The sequence below is a fragment of the Tarenaya hassleriana genome, unplaced genomic scaffold (genome assembly GCF_000463585.1).
Source record: "Tarenaya hassleriana unplaced genomic scaffold, ASM46358v1 Cleome1, whole genome shotgun sequence".
Classification (NCBI taxonomy): Eukaryota; Viridiplantae; Streptophyta; class Magnoliopsida; order Brassicales; family Cleomaceae; genus Tarenaya; species Tarenaya hassleriana.
This window is the reverse complement of record NW_010960187.1, coordinates 3039705-3059962: the sequence shown is the minus strand read 5'-3', so window position 1 is coordinate 3059962 and position 20258 is coordinate 3039705. Positions and strand designations below refer to the sequence as shown.

At 37.9% G+C, this 20258-nt stretch overlaps 5 protein-coding genes and 1 long non-coding RNA gene across 13 annotated transcripts in view; 2 read left to right on the top strand and 4 right to left on the bottom strand.

Annotated features, from left to right (window-relative positions):
- Nucleotides 1–6: 6 nt before the first annotated feature.
- LOC104824609 (histidine kinase 3) lies at nucleotides 7–4190 on the top strand. Its single transcript, XM_010556705.1, is given in 7 exon segments — nucleotides 7–888; nucleotides 1478–1759; nucleotides 1902–2071; nucleotides 2175–2270; nucleotides 2392–2530; nucleotides 2626–3737; nucleotides 3813–4190. Coding segments are annotated over 7 exon segments (2538 nt in total). The 5' UTR covers nucleotides 7–369; the 3' UTR covers nucleotides 4033–4190.
- A 261-nt stretch (nucleotides 4191–4451) lies between these two features.
- Nucleotides 4452–6247, top strand: LOC104807512 (nuclear transport factor 2). Its single transcript, XM_010532823.2, has 2 exons — nucleotides 4452–4884; nucleotides 5855–6247. Exons 1-2 carry the CDS (start codon nucleotides 4588–4590, stop codon nucleotides 5927–5929), a joined length of 372 nt encoding a protein of 123 aa, XP_010531125.1. The 5' UTR covers nucleotides 4452–4587; the 3' UTR covers nucleotides 5930–6247.
- Nucleotides 6248–6361: 114 nt separating this feature from the next.
- On the bottom strand, nucleotides 6362–7905 carry LOC104807506. The gene is made up of 2 exons (XM_010532810.2): nucleotides 7645–7905; nucleotides 6362–7031 (listed from the first exon to the last, which is right to left on the bottom strand). The coding sequence occupies exons 1-2, from the start codon at nucleotides 7783–7785 to the stop codon at nucleotides 6537–6539; spliced, it is 636 nt and encodes a 211-aa protein (XP_010531112.1). The 5' UTR covers nucleotides 7786–7905; the 3' UTR covers nucleotides 6362–6536.
- Nucleotides 7906–8611: 706 nt separating this feature from the next.
- LOC104807496 lies at nucleotides 8612–10616 on the bottom strand. Of its 2 annotated transcripts, none has more exons than XM_010532787.1 (2): nucleotides 9784–10609; nucleotides 8612–8903 (listed from the first exon to the last, which is right to left on the bottom strand). In XM_010532787.1, the coding sequence occupies exons 1-2, from the start codon at nucleotides 10190–10192 to the stop codon at nucleotides 8887–8889; spliced, it is 426 nt and encodes a 141-aa protein (XP_010531089.1). In that variant the 5' UTR covers nucleotides 10193–10609; the 3' UTR covers nucleotides 8612–8886. The 2 variants fall into 2 exon arrangements, with proteins under 2 accessions (XP_010531089.1, XP_010531097.1); XM_010532795.2 differs by lacking the exon at nucleotides 8612–8903 and adding an exon at nucleotides 9272–9651 and having other exon boundaries at nucleotides 9784–10616.
- A 1058-nt stretch (nucleotides 10617–11674) lies between these two features.
- On the bottom strand, nucleotides 11675–15178 carry LOC104807481 (developmental protein SEPALLATA 3-like). Of its 2 annotated transcripts, none has more exons than XM_010532769.2 (8): nucleotides 14579–15178; nucleotides 13018–13102; nucleotides 12868–12935; nucleotides 12651–12750; nucleotides 12406–12447; nucleotides 12265–12306; nucleotides 12003–12148; nucleotides 11675–11915 (listed from the first exon to the last, which is right to left on the bottom strand). In XM_010532769.2, exons 1-8 carry the CDS (start codon nucleotides 14761–14763, stop codon nucleotides 11831–11833), a joined length of 753 nt encoding a protein of 250 aa, XP_010531071.1. In that variant the 5' UTR covers nucleotides 14764–15178; the 3' UTR covers nucleotides 11675–11830. The 2 variants fall into 2 exon arrangements, with proteins under 2 accessions (XP_010531071.1, XP_010531079.1); XM_010532777.2 differs by having other exon boundaries at nucleotides 13021–13102; nucleotides 14579–15176.
- Nucleotides 15179–19427: 4249 nt separating this feature from the next.
- LOC104807461 overlaps nucleotides 19428–20258 on the bottom strand; it is a 3999-nt gene continuing 3168 nt past the window's right edge. For 5 of the 6 annotated variants that reach the window (XR_770762.2, XR_770756.2, XR_770759.2 and 2 more), the window contains 2 exons: nucleotides 20029–20170; nucleotides 19428–19845 (listed from right to left, as the gene is read on the bottom strand). This is a non-coding gene — a long non-coding RNA (uncharacterized LOC104807461). The remainder of the gene's footprint in view (nucleotides 19846–20028; nucleotides 20171–20258) is intronic. The other variant, XR_770760.2, reaches the window with a different exon arrangement.

Genomic DNA, 20258 nt, shown 5'->3' with positions numbered 1-20258 from the left:
TCTTTCCCTCTCTCTCTCTCTCTTTCTGTTCTTGATTTCGAGGAATCTCCTGTTAAAACCCTAGGTTTTATCATGCCAAGTCTCTCTTTTTCGGAACCTTGATTAAGTTATTTCGAAATTTCAGTTCTTTTGCTTGCTTTGTCCTAATCCGACCCGTCTCGGGGCTGTCCTTCTATTCGTGGGTGGCTAATTAGGGTAAAACCCAAATTCTTGGTCGGAATTTCGGATCCCATGATTCTCTCCCCTTTTGCACACAGTGTTATCTGTTTCTGGGTTCTTCTCTAACCCTCTCTGTTTCTCATCTTCTTCAAAGTCCTCTGCTTCTGGTCTGATCGAACTATTTTTTTTTTGCCCCATAACAAGTGGTGGATGAGGCTGTTCCATGTGATAGGGTTTGGCCTCAAAGTGGGGCATCTCTTTTGGTTGCTATGATGTTGGGTCATCTCCTTAATTTCCCTGAACTGGTTCATTGATGGTGGGATCGAGGACAAGTCAGTTCCCCTTGTTGGTTCTGTCGGTGACGCAGAGAAAACAAAAATGACAGTGAAGAAGAAGAAGAAAATGTGGTTTGGGAACAAGATCTCCAACAGTTGTCCGAAGATCCACGGTTTCTGGCAGCAGTTCATGGGTTCCATAAGATTCAGCAAGACATGGTGGAGGAAACTCTTGGTCGCGTGGGTCGTCGTTTGGGTCCTTGTCTCGTTTTGGACATTCTGGTACTTGACCTCACAAGCTATGGAAAAGAGGAGAGAGATGTTGGGAAGTATGTGTGATAAGAGAGCTCGGATGCTTCAGGACCAGTTCAACGTCAGTATGAATCATGTTCAAGCCATGTCGATCTCGATCTCCACTTTCCACCATGGAAAGAACCCTTCTGCGATCGATCAGGTAGTTGATGATTTCGATCACTATTTTCCTACCTCATTATATATCCAATCGAAGTTGGTGTGTAAGAGTTTACTGGCAATGGAGGAAAATTGTGTTTTCTTGTTTTTTCTTATCACAACTTGGTTGGTTACGATATCCTCATATGTGTAGTTGCTGGAATTCTGATTCCTGTCTGAAAATCTTGTCAGTGATGGAAAAACCAGTTGCTACCTCTTGCCGTGTAGTAGTAATCCAACTGCCTGATGATATGTATCTTGAACTGAACTGAAACTCGGATTGTTTCTTCTATGTAAACCATTTTGCTACAGATATTAAAATTTCTTAACGGTCTTAGACCTGGGTATGATAATATGAAGGCTCATTTCCTCTCATTTCTCATGCCATTTTGATCTTCTGCGACATGGCGGGTTAATCCTCTGATGGATTTGTGATGTAGTCTTTGGTTTTGCCGTTTCATTACTGTCGGCGTCTTCACAACTGCTTTCTTCTTGCCCCTGATGTCCCCTTCACATAAAGAATGCAAAGTTTTATTCTTTTTGAGATGGGTACATTCATTTTCCGAAAACTAACTTGTGGAAACTTCGTGTATAGGACATTCTCCGAGTACACAGATAGGACAGCCTTTGAGAGGCCTCTTACGAGCGGTGTTGCCTACGCCGTGAGGGTTCTGCATTCCGAGAGAGAACAATTCGAGAGGCAACAAGGTTGGAGTATTAGGAGGATGTACACTTTCAAACAGAATCCTGTTCATAAGGATGGCTATAACCCCGAAGCCTTGGAGCCATCCCCTATACAAGAGGAATACGCTCCAGTCATCTTCGCTCAAGACACTATATCTCATGTCGTGTCTCTGGATATGTTGTCTGGAAAAGTAAGCTCCTTTCTTTTTCTAGCTTAATACGAGATATGTTACTCTGTCCAAATTTCTGGATCGTAAAAGCGTTTTATCAGACATAATAGAAAGATCATATATAAGTGTTTTTTAGTCACTTCTCGTCGGTTTTTTTTGACAGGAGGATCATGAAAATATCTTGCGTGCCAGAGAATCAGGGAAAGGGGTTTTGACAGCTCCTTTTCCGCTGCTAAAGACAAACAGGCTCGGGGTGATACTGATATTTGCAGTCTACAAAAGGGATCTCCCCTCAAATGCTACTCCGAACGAGAGAATCGAAGCTACTGACGGGTGAGTACCGTATTTTTCTACAAATTCTGGATGCCCCTCTCGGCTTATGGAAAAAAAGGGTTAGTAAGATATGGTACTTGATCTTGTCATTGTATATTCTCAGGTATCTCGGAGGAGTTTTCGACATAGAGTCTCTAGTGGAGAAGATTCTTCATCAGCTCTCGAGCAAGCAACACATCCTCGTGAATGTTTACGATTTGTAGGTACCCAAAGCTCGGGTTACCCAACCATCATGAGACCGAGAGCGAGTATTCCTGATTTGGAAACTGAGATCGAGTTGCCCGAAAATCTCGGTTATCTGCCCGTATCCATCCCTAGTTTTTTGCAACTGATTATTCAAATGTTGTTTGGTGTGTGCAGTTGGCCATATACATTTCTAATCACGTGCCCGAGACGTTGATCGGCGATCCCGGGAGGTTCCGACAGATAATCACAAATCTGATGGGCAATTCAATTAAGGTAAGACATGATTCTCTTGTGTTCTTTATGAACTTCTCATTGCATCATAGTTCAATGATCAAAGAAGCTAAATCGTTGTCAATCTTTTGTTCCAGTTCACTGAGAAAGGACACATCCTTGTGACGGTCCATTTGGTGGAGGAGTTTCTCGAAACCATCGACATCGAGACAGAATCGCCACCGAGAAACACACTAAGCGGATTTCCGGTTGCCGAGCGATGGAAGAGTTGGGAAAAGCTTAAAGCTTTCGCATTTGATACTACCGGGCGAAGCTTTTCTCACTCATCTACTGAAATCAACTTGATCGTGTCAGTCGAGGACACTGGCGTCGGGATCCCTTTAGAAGCTCAGACCCGTATTTTCACCCCTTTTATGCAAGTCGGACCGTCGATATCTCGGACGCACGGAGGCACGGGGATCGGCCTTAGCATAAACAAATGTCTTGTTGGATTGATGAAGGGAGAAATCGGGTTTGCGAGCATTCCTAAAGTCGGGTCTACCTTCACATTCACCGCTGTTTTCGGGAATGGCTTACTTATGACGGATAAGAAAAGCAACCGGCCGATATCTTCTGAGTTTCAGGGCATGGAAGCCGTGGTTGTGGACCATAGGCCCGTGAGGGCTAAAGTATCGAGGTATCATTTTCAGCGTCTAGGAATCCACGTCGAAGTAGTTCCGGATCTCGATCAGGTTCTACGTTTCGTAAAGAGTAGAACTTCCGCCATGAGAATGGTACTCATAGAGCAAGAGATATGGAACCGGGATTTGGGTATTTCACTTCTCTTCACCGAAAACCTGCAGAAAGTTTACCCTTTTGATGCCCCAAGATTGTTTCTGTTAGCAAATTCCGCCAGGTCATCAAGATCGGACACTCCAATCGTCGGTGGATTTGCTCCCGCAGTTGTAACGAAACCGTTGAGGGCGAGTATGCTAGTTGCAACTCTGCAGCAAGCATTCGGTGTCGGGAACAAGGAAGCTCATCGTCTGAACAAGGAACTTCCTTCCGCGAGTTTCGGGAATCTTCTCCTCGGGGGAAGAAAGATTCTAATTGTCGATGATAACAACGTAAACCTCAGAGTGGCAGCGGGAGCTTTGAAGAGATACGGAGCTGAAGTAATCTGTTCTAGCAGCGGAGTAAAGGCCATCTCGATGCCGCTGCATAGCTTCGACGCTTGCTTCATGGACATTCAAATGCCGGAAATGGACGGGTAACCACTATTTCTCTGCTGGAAAACGTCGTCTTTTGACCGATTTATGAACGTATTGTGTGTCGTTTTTAACAGATTCGAGGCCACGAGGAGGATTCGGGACATGGAACGGGAGGCGCCGGGCTGGCATGTCCCGATATTGGCCATGACAGCGGACGTGATTCAGGCAACGTACGAGGAATGTCTGAAGTGCGGGATGGATGGATACGTGTCGAAACCCTTCGAAGCGGAGATGTTGTACCGAGAGGTTTCTCGCTTTATCCCGTCGCCCGTAGTCGATAACGAACGCTTGTGATTAACGTCTTTTTCCGGCGTTGCTGCAGCCTGTGAAACCTGATTCCTCCACCGCAGGAAAACAGTGTATATAGAAAACTTAAGTGTATTTAGGTGCATATATAATGTGGGTTGATTTTTGAATTTTAGGAAAAATAATATTGATTCGAAACCTTCTTAGTTTTGGTTTAAATTGATAAAAATGTCTATTTTAGAATAAATCAGTTTTTTTTGGGTTTTTTGAAAAATTATATTACGACCGTTAAATATTGTTGTTCAGTTTGGAATGAACTGAAGAATAGAAAAAGTAAAAAATTACTGTAGGAGCCGAATTGGGCTCCATCTTTATTGGGCCTACTTATAAAGCCCAATATTTAAATTACGAAGGCCCATTTAATAATATATCCCCCAAACCCTTTTTTGCCTTTCTCTTTATTCCCTCGTGGTTATAGTTTTTTCCTCTCTCTCTCCTTCTCTCTGTCTCTCTTCTCTCGAGCGGCAACAAAAGGAGGATAGGAAGCGGAGAGGGAGAAAACACGAGAGGGTTTCGAGGAGGAAGAAGAAGAGAGAGAGAGAGATGGATCCAGATGCGTTGGCGAAGGCGTTCGTGGAGCACTACTACTCCACCTTCGACGCGAATCGGGCTGGATTGGCGAGTCTTTATCAGGAAGGATCCATGTTGACCTTCGAAGGTCAGAAGATCCAAGGCGCTCAGAACATCGTGGCCAAGCTCACCAGCCTCCCCTTTCAGCAGTGCAAGCACAACATCACCACCGTCGATTGCCAGCCCTCCGGCCCCGCCGGCGGCATGCTCGTTTTCGTCTCCGGTAATCTCCAGCTCGCCGGCGAACAGCACGCCCTTCGGTTCAGCCAGGTCTTTCCTCCCATTCTCCTATTTTGGTGTTTCGATTTTCATGATCCTGTGATTGATTATTTGATCTCTTTCGCTAAGGTTGTCGGGTTTGTGTCGATCCATGGGTCGATCTGTAAATGTATGGCGATTTTATGCTCTGTCCGATAGTGAGGTGAATCTGGAGGGATTTTCTAGCCTAAATCGTGGGTTTAGCTCCATGATCGTGGTGAAATCACCGTGTTGCTTACTTGTGATAATCATTCCATCGTGTTTTTTTTTGTCATCAATTTACTTTTTTAACTCTTTATATCTTCCTTCTGTTTTGTGGATTTAGTATCTTTTCTGTCTGAAACTGGGATTAGGGCATGCCGATAACAATGGAAAAGGTGCATCCTTTTGAGTGTATTCACTTCTTTATTGATCATTTCTTATGCCTCTGGAGTTGTTTTGCTGGGTTTGCTTTGGGCTTTACATCAGTCGATGCTTATCATTAATTGACTTTTCTTTCACTGCCACTCGAGAAATATGTTTTGCATAGATTCCATCTTGTGTTCTTCATTTCGGACAACTACATGTCTGACCAGCATTCGTTTTCATTGTTGTCTCGACTGTGGAGTCAGGGGATATATTCTCATCCAACTTTGATACATATTCATAATGTTTTGCTAGTCATTCATGCATCTCTTGTGTTATGAATCTCGGATTGGAACCCTTGGTCACGATTGCTTAGCTGTTATTGAATTAGCCGAATCACGAGCTCATAGGATTTTGATTAGCTGTTACTGATACCATATTGAGAATCAGAAACTTTTCCTTAATCTCATCATCTTCTTCCTCTGATTCTCAATAGAGTTCATAGGATCTTGCTTAGCTGTTCTCTGAATTTGAGCTCATAGGAAAAAAAGAAAAAGAAAAAATCCTAGCAAGTTCTTTTGCCTCTGCCTTGTATGGATGAATCATGACTCCTAACACGGTTTCATTTCGTGCCCAGATGTTCCATTTGATGCCGACACCACAGGGAAGCTTCTACGTGTTCAACGACATATTCAGGTTGAACTACGCCTGATGGAGCAAGTGCTAGCTGATTGGTATATGCTCTCTCAAACACTTCAAGGAACGGTGGAAGTTCCGGGCTGCTTATAACCGATCAATTTCGGTCGTTTTTCGGGTTTGGAAACGGAGTCTTGTTTTTGCTTGTTTACTACATCATTGACGGGTGTCTGTCACGTTATCGCGTTCCCAAAAGTAGAGGACGAATCCGTGTCTTGTGATTGTTTCTTGGTCGAGTTGCTGAATCGACTCGTGTTTTCAGGGGCTATATGAATCGCGTTTGCATTGTATGTCTCGCCTTTTTTTATAACTAAAATTGTGAGCATTCTCTCTATCACTCGGCAAATAATTGCTGATACACTAACTCGATTCATAGCTAAACCAATTTTTATCAATTAATATAACATATAATCGTATTTTGTGAAGCGAAGTAAATGAACTGAATATATTTATCTTTTTTTTAATGAATTTTATTTTCCATAACACATATGGTTCCAACAAATACAATTTTTTTAAGGACAATGGTCAATGTTTCTTGATCGACCAATTCAAGAAAGCAGCTGCAAAGGCGCCATACATACAATCATATGAACAAACCCATTGGTTCCTGCAAAAAGCAGAAATCATTGGTCGTCTTCGTTAAAACCCAAATCTCTTAGCATCTCAGGCACTTTGAGAGAAGGCAAAGAGTGAGTTCCGTTGTGATTGTTTTGCTCCTTTGAAGGCTCAGCACACTGTATCTCCGGAAGCTGGTCGGTGATCGGTCTAACCCCTCCTTTCATCATCCCCGCAAGCATACCTCCGAACGATCTGAACGGGTGGCTTAATCTGTTCTTCATCGTCATGATGATCGAGAATTCGGAGAGCTGCCATGACAGCGTGAGGATGATCATGGCCGAGAGAAGTAAGTGGGTTATCGTGTTCTGCCTCTTCACTTTCTTGATCTCCTCGGCTAATTCCTCTGTACTGAGTTCTTTCTTCTGGTTTTCAGACCGACCCTTTATCTGGTTTCTCACTTCCGGTTTATCAGGAGGTGTCGACGAATCCGCTGGTTGTTCTTCTGCTGTTGCCCCATCTGCTTTGTCGTCTGCATTTCTCATCTGCTTGGGCGTTTCGAGCTAGTGATAAAGAAAAGACAAGACATTTCAGATTCTGTAAAGGGACAACATTGGTAAGGGATGTAGCAGCTTACAAATTCGTCAAGAGAAATGAAACGTGTTAACAAAACAACCACACGGGCAGCGATCATGGAAGGATTCATCAGGCAAAAATACAGAATCTAATATCTCAGGAACACCAACTTAGCAATGGGAAAAATATTAGCTCAGGGGTTTTTCAAGAACCTTATGCCATTTGCTTCATCATAGTCATGCGGTCAGAGAAAATTCAACGCTTTCTCGTTGCATAACATCTATAGGATCAGAGAAGTAAAGGAGAGAACGCTAGCTTTTATATCAATCCTATTGAGCCAAAACTCAAGAAATTCGATATCACAGATTGCAAGAAGATCAAACATAATACCAATTCAAGGAATACTTCTTCGGCTTTAACGCTGTTTGAGTTAGGAACATTGATTCGAACATCGTACTCGATGGTATATTGGAGAACTTCGATTCAATCGTTCCAACAAAAACAGAAATTCGACGCGGGAACGCGTGATTCCGATGATCGGTGAAGGAGAATCGACTCGTGGTCGATCAGGAAAGCAGAAACGAAGAGAGAGAGAGATACCTGAGAGAGAAGCCTAGAGAGAAGAAGCTGATCATCATCGTCTTCGACGAAGGAATCCCCCGCAGCGTCTCGCTTCCTCCTCTCATCGAGTAATTTCTCGATCGCCTTGCTCAGAACCTCCACATCTTCGCTCGATTCCATTTCAGATTCGGTCTAAGCTCTCCACTCCTCTCTCTCTCTCCGTTCTCTCAAAACAAATATCCATCCGGGACACGTTGCAAGTCAGGACAGCTCCAGCAACCACACCGTACGGTGTAGCGATTCCATTCACAATGGAATTAAATAACATTGAAATCTGACTTTTTAAAAATCAAATATACATCAATTTTAACATAAAAAAATCGAATTTAAATTAAACGCCTCAAAATGCGTTTGGAAACGCTGCCCTGGTCGCAATCGCGGTTAGAGGCCGTGGAATACACGCGTGGATAAAGAGAGTGAGAGGTTGTTCATGGGCCCCACAAATTGACAGTCATCCCATTGACACGTTTCATAGATTTGCGCTTACCCACGTCATTGCCTCTCCACCACTCACATAAATTTTAATATTTGGGACCAAATCTTTTTTTTTTTAAAGAAAATTTTTTACCTTGCTACCATGGAATTCTTTTAATTCAATTCTAATAAAAAAAATATATATCTATTTAGAGGCTTATCCAAGCAACTTGAAATCTAAAATGTTACAACTAAATCAATATATAAATTTACACTAGTATAACGTTATTCATAGTTATTTAATCTAATTCGAATATAATATTATTTGTAACTGATTTATATCTGTAATTCATTTATATTTATATTTTGATGATTTTGAACGATTAGAAGAAAAAAACTGATTATGATAAATAAAAAAAACCCTATTTTTTTTTTTTAATATATTTCTGTTTTCATATATCGAATCTTATTTTATCCAATCTAAAATTTAAGATATTTTGTTTTGTTCCGAAATATGAAGATGCTAGAGATCTCGTCCCAAACCTCATTCTAATCAAGAAATAATTTTACATACACCATAAAACATCACAAATCAGGAGTCTGATGGGCCTTGTATATACTCTACTTCCAACATATTTTTTTTTTTTAAAAAAAAAAAAAAGAAAATGGAAAACCCCAATCCCAATATCCACAGGATTCAGTAAGAAAAATCCAACCCTCCCCATGAAACAGAAGCTTACATAGAAGCGATGGATTTCCTCTCTTGCTTCAACACCCAGCTTCCCTTTCTCCGGCATCTCTACAACATCACAAAAGCTTCCATTCTGCCAAACGAGTGAACAATCGAAGGCCGGTTAAGTCACAGATTCTGTGATCTCTTCCATGTGAAAATGAACCTTGTAAGAATTCCGACCAAGAAAAACCTAGTCCCCCTCAGCGGAGCTTGGGCTCGAGATCATCAAAATTCATGGAGATACACTAGACTTAAAGTGCATCGGACCATGAACTTGAATAGAGTTTTCGGCATTATCATCAAACGTGGATTCATTTGGCATTAGCTACTTAGTTCCCATGTTCAAGGTTTGGTGCTTTTGAGTTTTACCTTAGAAAGACAATGTTCAGGAAATGTATACTCAGAAAGTGGAACAGAACAGAGAGCTTATTTCAAAAGACAAAAGGCAGTGAACTTTCATGGATTGTTAGTAAAGATTCTGTTCTGTCTGATCCACTTGCGAAAACTCGGACCCGAAATCACAAAAGGGAATCAGAGACAACTCTCAAACAAGAACTTCAGACAACACAACAATGGCGGGATCCAAAGACAAAAGTAGATTTCTTCTTTTTGGATAGAGATCCAATCATCCAAAAACTAGATCAACATAGAGTTGAGAAAGAGCAAGATCATCTAACAGAGCCACGTTTTGGAAACCCGTAAATTTTCGTTTCGTGTTATCGCAAGCAATTGAATTTCAGAAAACCCATCATGCTTCAAGGATTTATTTTTTACAGCCAGAAACCCTAATTCATGGAACCAATACTGGATCTGGGAAGCTCATCCATCCATCTTCTAAGCTACACAAACAAGTTGGAACTTCAATGGCGCATGATATATGCAAAAGGATCGGAGAAACCCAGAAGTCAAAACAGAGCACGAAAATTCAGCGTATTTCACCAACAACGTCGAAGAATAAGCATATGAATTACCTGGAATCTCCTTGCCGGAGGAAGGTGGGGCCAAAGCGTAACAGAGGATGGACCTTCCGACCATGGAGATGGCGGACACGATCCCGGCGACATAGAAGATCATGATCAAACCCAGAACCCAAGGCATTAACAGGAACCCTATGAAGAAAGTCACAGATCCGCAGAGCATCAGAGCCACCGATATCCCCAGAAGCAGCGACGCGAATCCCGTCGGAGATATGTGGGCCATCGACGACGAAGAAGATCGCGGCGGCGGACGTATTCTCGCCGGCGAATTCGGATTCTCCGGCAACTGATCGGAAAACGACATGGGCATCGGCGGAGAACGGAGGAGACTCAGAACAAGAGCCGAGAGCTCGTAGAAAGCCCTAGATTGCTGATCCCGCTGGCGCTGTTGCCTTCTCATCATCCCTTTTTTTTTTCTCTTGCAGAAATTCTCAGAATCGACGGCGGAAAACCCAAAATAATCTCAAGAGGATAATCCCGGAAATTTCCAAAAGGAAAATTTTTTAAACTTGGCTGAAATCGAGGCAAAGGATAAACTTGGGTGTCTATGAATCTTCTAGGTTTATCCAAAGCTGCCAATTGATGGGAGAAGACCGATTTAATGTTCCTATGCCAACTGGGGGAGTTGCGACACTGCAAAATCTGTTTGTTTCTCGGGAATTTTTTAAAGGAAAAAACTGCGACTGGGTTTTCCTACAGAGAGAGAGACAGATGCGGCGATGCAAAACCCTCGAGCACGAGAATTATAGCAAAGGGAAGGAAAAGGAAAAAAGCTTATGTCTTGTTGTCTTTTTCTTGCGAGTGTTTGGATGACGAGAAAACACAAAAGAAGAAGAAAAAGTTTGGATCTTTGCGGACGCTATCCTTTGTTGTGGGTGTGACAGAGGGCGCGTGAGACACACGCTCTTGAAGAGAGCTGTGAAGGATGTGGGCCCCATATGACAGTAGGGTCTTATCCTCTACGATAAATCGTGAATTACGTGTTTCTAGATCGATCTCCTCTCACGTTTATTTTTGTTATCCGATTTGAGGGACTCACCAATCACATTCAATCCGGTTTTGTTTTCCGATATACAAATAAAATTCATTCAATTTTTATTTGCAAATTTTATTTATTCTCTCTTTTTTGTTATCCATTTTTATTTATATCCAATATCAGTTAATGTACATTTTATTTTTTAAAATAATATCCAATTGAATTAAACTATATTTTCTTTTAAAAAATTATTGGATATCCGTTGACGATAATTAATGAAGTAAAGGCATCGGTTTGTAGACAAAAATGGACATGAGATCTCTTGAAAGATAACTAATATTAGTTTATTCACGCAAACTCCCTACAACATCTAAAATTATTTTCATTTATATTAAAAAAAATAGGAACAAAAATTCCATTTTTTTATATGACAAACAATTATTTATTTTGAAATAAAACAGTTGTAAGACGCTTTTCCATTTTTTTTAAAAAAAAATTATCATACTTATCATCTTAAAGAATAGCGTGACAGACACTACTAGTTGATTTAATTATTGGAGGGAATTTGTTGGTAATAAAGGGACAAGATGGAAACAATTGGTTATTAGACTTGGACTTGGGTTCATTTGTATATAATATTATTTTGTAAAAATTAAGTTAATCCAAAACAATGTTGAATATTGTATTTAGATTTAAATTAAATAAATTAAAATCCGAAATGAAAATCAAATAACGGATCCTACACTTTTTCTCTTTATTCAAATTTCCCAAACGTTTAAGCTTCCATATTTATCACACATTGGATGTTATGATACATAAATAATTAATACTTCACAATCAACAATCAAACAATAAGCTACTCGATTTTCAATTAGATAATGAAATTGGCAACAAAAAACACATCATACATGTTATACAATGACGATTAATAATTGAAACAAAAATATAATATTATTTTGAGACATCAAACTATATATGGGTTTTGGCATTACATGCACACGAGAGATCGACGGTCAATGTTTATAATTAATTAAAATGTTAATAATGAAATTATATTTCGACAATTCAATTGTTGTCGTAAGGTAACCAACCAAGCATATAGTTGTTCACACTTGGCCCTCCAGCCATTGCTTCTTGCTGCTGTTGGTACCTGACCAAAAACCTCATGAGCTTTCACTTTCACATCTCATTAAACAATACATACATACATACATATACACATATATATATATGTTACCCGATTTGGAGGATAGGCTCTGAAGCCAAGGGGTGGAAGAAGGCGTCGGCTTGAGCGAGCTGCTGCTGAGGTTGGCGGCCATAGCCGAGTTCTTCGGGGTGAGGGTTAAGTTGCAATGGCGGCATCTGATCATACCCTTCTGATAACTGCATGAGAGAGCCCCCACACAAACGTTACATACACCGTATGATATACGTATCTATACATGTATGTATGTATATATACGTGTGCGTGGTGGATTGATGGATATGGAAGACCATACCCTTATCCTCAATGTTTTGTTTGTTTCAGTTAGCATTTGTTCCTGCACCAGGGATTCACATTGGAGAAGACAGAACATGTAAGATTACATATATATATATACACACATACATATAATCTGATTGTGTATTTGGTTTTTTACCTTGTGGTGAAGATCATTGAGCTGATCGAGCATGTACTGAGTCTGCGTAGTGGGGGTAAATGGAATGAACATTACAACTTCATCAAAGAATGGTCAGGGAACTATCTTGGAATCAAAATCTACAATATTGTTTTTACCACCATGAAACCGGCAATCTTTCTATTACTGGTTCAAGAGTTGCATATATATGAGTGTGTATATATATATATATATGTAGAAACAATGAGAAAACCGATGATCAGTACCCGAAGAGCTCGAATCTGCTTCAGAGAAGAATCAAGCTGCCTCTCTAGAGCTTCAAGCTCCTTGGTGTTAAGAGGGGCAAGATCTTCTCCCAACAGGTTCCTTTTTCATCGATCCCGATTTTCGACAAATATACCCGAGTTAGATAGTTGGATTTGAGTGAAAGATCTGTCAAAAGAAAAACCCGATTTTCTTGAAAATGCTCTCCAAAGAAATCACCTTTGGGATCTCAGTAAGGCATCATGACGCTGCTTAAGCTTCAGGTACTCTTGTTGGCTGCTCAGCTCCTGAAACACAACATGATATGGCTTTTAGTTACTAGAAATTTCATCTATTTTGGAGAGAGAGAAAGAGAGTAAGGGTTACTACTACTTCTAAGGCCTCCCTTGAAGGCACATTGGGTTCAGGGGCTCCATAGCTGCATTTCTGGTACCTCTCAAGGGTCCTTAGCATACTGCAACAAAATAAAATCCAACCCATCAATTGGCATTTACCTTATTTATAACAAATCTTACCTATCCACAACATGTTTAAACCCAATCCAGATTGTGGGTGCTCTATCACAAGAACTTAGGGGGGTTTGGTCATTGTTGTTCAACAGTAAAGTAAGCAGATCAACCCTTTTTTGAGCCTCCCAATGAAATCTGGAAATAGTGGATTAGTTCAGTGGGGATATTGAGGCCAATTTTGACAAGAAATCAGGGTGTGTTGATTGGAAAATCTACCAGTCTTTCAAAGAAAAGATATGAGGGTTTGAAAAACCCAGATGCAAAAATCAAGAAAGAGTGAGTAATTAATCCGAACCTGAGAAGCGAATACGAGATGTCCTTCGGATTTTAGATGGGTTTGATGAAAAATTGCTTGACATTGATGTAAATGTCAAACCAAAAATGGAAACCCTAGGGTTAGTGGTAGCTGTGGAAACATCAAACCCTAGCTCAGCAGAAGAAGAGGAGATTTTGGGGGAGATCTCAACATCTGACGGCAAAAATGACTTTGAGAGAGAGAGGGAGAGAGAGAGAATTGGGGGATTGATTCAAGAAACCGCAAACCCCTAAATGCAATTAAGGATCAAGACTGAAGAACATAACCGGATTGAATGAGAGATTCAAAAGGTGGAACCTTTACAAGAAACTTCACTGAGAAAACGTTCTCCAAGATAAACCCTAATTTCACTTTCCAGGGAAATTTCAGAAACCGAAACTCACCAGATTTGCTGGAAACTGAATCTGATCATTCACCATCCTTAAGAAATGCAAAAACCCAAAAAAAAAAAAAGACAACACGCAGAGGCTTAGGATCCTGCAAGAAGAATCTTTTAATTTACAAGAAAGCTCCAACCAATTTCTCAACCAAGAGAAATCCAAACAAGAGAATGATCTCTTCTTCTCTTTCATTGGTTTTTCTTTTTTCCGCTTTTTTTTCTTTTTCTTATGAGTTTATTTACTCAATCCAGCTTCTTTTTAAAAAAATGTTTTTTTTTCCAGTTGCAGATCTAACACGAACACCGAAACCCAAACACAAAAACCTGCTAAAAACGCCGAGACATTCACCAAAAGGGCAACGGAAAAAAAACCCAAACAGCTATGCCCACAACGAAAATGCACCGACTTTACTTTCCGTCTCTTCAATAAACATTAACCCATAAACCCTAAATCAAGAAAAACAGAAACCCAGAACACCAAAAGGGAAGATTCTTTCTTCCTGTACTTTGAATTTTCAAAAATGGGGTTTTCCCCCAATACCTTTCTTTCTTTGTTTCTTTTTTTTTTGCCACCCCCCGTCTCGTCTGTATTTTCTCCTTTGTTCTTTTCTATGGTTTGCAGAGAGAACGTACGGCACACCCATACACGTTCCACTGATGTATATGCACATGCGTGTGTGTGTGTGTGTATATGTTTGTACGTATATTGTATATGTATGCATATACCTTGAGCTACTGCAAAACTCGTACAGCTTTCCTCTATTTGAGAAGATGATGAGAGCAACCTCTGCATCACAAAGAACGGAGAGCTCATACGCTTTCTTCAGGAGACCGTTCCTTCTCTTTGCAAAGGTCACCTGCCTGTTGATCTTGTTCTCTATCCTCTTCAACTCAACTCGACCTCTCCCCATTTTTTTTTCTTCTCCTTTTTTTTTCCTCTCTAATTCCGAAATCACAGCTTGCTTCTAAAGCATAATATTCTCTCTCTCTCTCTAAACGTTTGCAATTCTGTATATATAACGTTCCTTGTTTTGCAACCACTCCTTTTGTATTTCTCTTATTTCCGATGCTGCTTTTGTGTCTTCTAATAACTTTTTTTTAAAGTGTAGATATACATTTGTACATGACAATATATATCAAGTACGATATATGTCAGCTTCATTACTAGAATCTTTCATAAATCTTGTTTTTCCTCCCCTCCTTTGTATACTCTCAGATACTATATACCTCTATATGTATATATATATATATATATATCCGTATCCAATAATTGTATCCTACAGGACCTTGAGCTAATATACGGATTTTTAGTAGGTTTTGTTACTCTTAGGTACATTTGGTTCTTGAAGATGGATAGTACGTAAACATAGAGATTGCGAGATTATTGTTTTATACATGAACAAGATTAGGAAACAAAAATTGCATGTGATTGGTCTAATATTCGATTAGGACAGTTTTGTTTATACATAATTAGCAAGAGAAATATGGTTACACACTCACCATCCACCACACTACTAGTGGTTTTGGTTTCATTTGTGTTTTATGATTCAAGTTGCTTTCCATTTATAGAAAGTTGGAGTTTTTTCCCCCCTTTCTAATTTGCAAAATTTCATAAATTCGAAGAAATTGTGGTTTCATATATATGAATTTAGCAATGATATTAACAGTAAAAAAAATCGCTTTTTGTAAATGAAAATCATGCATAAGATTAGTAACTAGTTTACGCAAAAAATATGATCCGTACGCAGCGACGGGAAAATGGGAGATCGGACGGTGGACAAGCGACGATGGGGAGGAGAGTGGGGCAATGAATGAGGGGGACACGTGTCGCTATTTAAGTGGGAAGAAAAGGTCCGTTAGATCCCCCTCTTTTCTTTTTATATTTTCCTTTTGAGTTCGGACAATCATGTGACCTAACCTTAAGTAGGTGAAGCCTCGTACATTTTTCTCAATTTACAAAACTGCCATCCTATTTATTTTTTTATTTTTTTATTTAGCCATTATATTGAACTATTGAATGTGAAATATCTCATGTAAATTTCTCAATATATGCAAGAATGCAAACGAGAGATGCAATTTTTATTTACCTGCTTGGTAAATGGTCCAAATTAATTTAAATTTAATACGGCAATGAAATTATTGATAGTGTAATATTTTTATATCTAGCTTATGCGAAATGGCCAAATTAGTAAAAGTCCGCCCAATAAAAGAAAATAAAAAGGAATTTGACCAACGCAGTTTGGTAAAAAAGAAATATTAGACAAAACATAATTAGATAAAATACACAGTGGTTGACGTTGTAATGTAATTTCTTTTCGTTTGTTTCATATCAAGATATTATTCGTCCGACTTTATAAGAGATAATGTCTGGCCATAAGCTATAATATTTTTGCTTGCACACGTAATAACGGAATCGAATGTTATGTTATTGTTTTTATTACATGAAAGTACCTTGTCCATATTTATTGTATAATTAATGTCTACAATTTCTATTGAGAAACAATATATATATATATATATACATATATATATCACATAAAAATTGATAATGTCTCTATGATCCAAGTGATAATATTTATATATTCTTCTTATCTCGCCTCAAGGCAAACCCTATTGATGAACTGATGATACTAGAGAAACTTCACTAGGATCAATCAAACCCGGAGTGGAAGCATATGTGTATATATATATATATATGTGTGTGTGTGTATATAACGACATATATGATATTTGTATATGTATGCGTGTAGATTTTAACATGCATCATGTATTTTTTTTTTAAAAGAAAAAAGAAAAGGTGTGAAAATTAAAGGGAAAAAGTTGAGAGGTTTAGATGATTTGTGGTGTATGGAGATGGGAAATGAAGTACGAAACATATACGTATGTGGTCTCTTTGCATTGAATTTGCATGATGGATCACGACAATAGATACATACATATGACGATGTTCATTTATAAGATAAACAAAGTACATTAAACTACGTACCCCCCCTTCTCAATTTAGGGTTTAGTATCTATGCTCTCCCCTTCTCGGATTTTTCCTCCTCAAAATACACTCTTGTTCGAGCTCTTTATTGTACTTTTATATTTTTTTAATCATATTTTAAATGCTACAGTAATGTTTAATTTATATTCATATAATAATTATCTGCTACTCAAATTCGGTTTTGTTGTTTATTTGAATAAAAATAATTTTTAAATTTTTTGTATAACCAGAAACGACCTTTTTTAATAGAATAGAAAAAATTATGAGATTATTATTTTTGTCTTAATTTTATCATCAAATGAATTTAAATATACATTATGATTTCTTAGAATAATTTCTGATTTAAAATAACAAAATCAAAATAATATGTATTATATAAATTTTTTATATCACCGAAAAAAAAAGGTTTAGCCGAACCACATCGACATAACTTATTGGCATTCGGATCTTTAGTGCCTTTGCCTTCATGAAATCGGGGTCCCACATACTTACAGACAATGACACATAAAATCCTACGGCTATCTACATCGGTCCATTTATGAAATCAACGGTCACGATGAGTTCCTTGATCAAAATGCGCTAATACACTTATACACGTCGGAAAAAAAAAAACGAATCTCAACGCTTGGTGGACAGCGATTTGTGGGGACCACAACAGCGTTAAATGCCACGTGGGCACCTACATGACAGCTAATTCACACAAAGTACTTAGACGTGTGGTCCACCGCGCACGAGATGAGATCGGACGGCTGAGAATCTGTTGCGTGGAGATACGTAGAGGAACAGGACCGTCCGATTGAGTTACTAAAAATAGACGGACACGGTCAACGTCAAAGCGCAATGGGACCGAAGACCTCATTGCCAAAAAGGGAAAGGTGGGTTCTCTTCGAAGAAGTCACGTCTAAGGCTTATTAGCTGGTGGGGTTTAAGTCCTTTTTTCGACCCAATTGCTTTTTCACCCGGACATATTTTACAATTTATTATTTATTATGAAGTCCTGGAAAATTCCCAAAAAAAATCATCTAATTTAGAGATAACTATCAAATTCATCACAAACTATTAAAACGTTTATATTCATATTGAATTTGAATTTTTTTTTAAAATATTTAGAATTTGAATTTTAACAAATTACTCATTGGCGCCGAATTAAATCTGACACATAGGTAGAAAACGCTTACGTGACGCCTACGTGACATGTACTAACTCGCCAGCAGGATACACGTCATATTAATAGTAAAAAATTATAAAATATTATAAAAAATGTAAAAAAATGTAAAAAAATATAAAAATTGTAAAAAATTGAAAAAATTATAAAAAACTTGTAAACAAATTGTAAAAATTGTAAAGAAATTGTAAAAATTTGAAAATCGATTTAAAAATCTCTACATCCCGATTTTTACAACTTTTTTTTTATGAAATCGGTTTTTCAATGGTCATTTCTTTCATATATATCACCTCCACTAATTATATTTATATATATAAATTTTTACAATGTTTTCACAATTTTTACAATTTGTTTTCAATTTTTACAATTTCTTTAAAATTTTTCATTTTTTTACAATTTGCTTACAATTTTTTACAATGTTTGGAAACTTTAGCAAATTGTTTTACAATTTTCACAATTTGTTTACAATTTTTACATTTTTTACAATTTTGGAAAATTTTTGCAAATTTTAATTTTTACAATTTTTTATAATTTTGTTATTTTTTTAAATTTTTTTATAATTTTTTTTATTAATTTGATGTGTATCCTACGTGGCATGTCCTACGTGACGAGTTAATACATGCCACGTAGACACCACGTAAATATTTACATGTCAAGTTTAATTCGGCGCCAATGAAAAATTTGTTAAAATTCAAACTGTGAATAATTTTTTAGAAAAAAATTTCAAATTCAGTATGAATATAAACGTTTTAAAAATTCATGATGAATCTGGTAGTTATCTCTAAATAGGATGATTTTTTAGGGAATTTCCCTAAAGTCTATATATTTACTTATAAAATTATGTAAAAAAAAGGTCGTACGGATATAAGTAAACTGTAATATTGTACATGAATATGCCTTTTCAAGTCAATAAATACTTAAAAGGAAATGTTGGTAATAGTTATGTAACGTGACAAGTATATAGATTTTTTTTTAAAAAAAAAGAATAATTAGAAAAATGAAAGAGAGTCGTCAAAGATCTCAACAACAAGCGCACATGGAAAAAAGCAGAATGGTAATGGCAACGCATATTCCTGATTTAATGAACTTTGGAAAATCAAGATTGACATAGCCAATTAGTTTAGTGCTTTGATTCGTAAAAAAATATTGGAAATAAAGATTGGTAATAACACATATTTGATGGGTAAAAATTAGTAATGAAAGATTGCAATTTTGAAAATTATTATCTGTAATTATTATTGATTATAAGTTTTTTTTTTGTTTTTTTTTTAAATTATTGGTTATAAGCTCGGTTAATGGTAACAAAAATGACCCTTTTTCTATTTTATTTTATAATTATTATAAGCTCCGTTTAATGGTAACAAAAATAACAGTGACATTAATAATAGAAGCGGTGAGAAATTAAGAACAAAACAACGGTAAAATAATAGAATGATGCGTTGGATTTCTAATTATATAATGTCAGACCGTCGATTTACAAGTGTTACTTTAACCGCAACCATTGGATCCGACAAAACGAATCTACATCGTTGGTTCATGGACAAGACATCTAAACCATCAGATCATTGATATTCAATATCAACCGTTGGTATCAAATTCAGATCTGAACCGTTGGATCGACATAAATAATCTGAACCGTAGATTATGAACAGAAAGATTTGGATCGTTCGATTCTTAAATCTAATCTGAACCGTCGATAAAAAATAAAGCATCTGCACCGTCCGATCGGGATAATAGCTCTCAACCGTTGATACCATGAAATCGATCCAAACCATTCGATCCATAAAAACGAATCTGAACCGTTGATTCTCTAACAGATACCATCCGTCTCGACTTCTACTGCTGTAAGATTCATGTCGCAAATGACAGAAAATATCCACTTTCATAATTCAGTTTCCCCTCAAATCATATAATAATATAAACCCTATTTTAAATATACCAACTTCCTACAATATAAAAAAAAAAGATTTTTTCTCCAATATCATCATTGTATAGAACTCTCTCCAGTACCAAGAAGTCAGTTACCTGAAAAAACTAACACCAACCCTTACTGAGGTCTGATGGCACTTCTCGTTCTTTCAATCCTCGAAGCAGAGAATATCCCGAACAGGCCAGACCTCGAGGCTGATGACCCGTTACTCGTGGCTTCCAAAGCTCGTGTTTCGCCCTGAGACACGGGTTTTATAGTGTACAATGTCTTAATAGAATGGAAGAATCTTTGTACCATCAGACCAGACAAGGACCGAGCTTGCTGA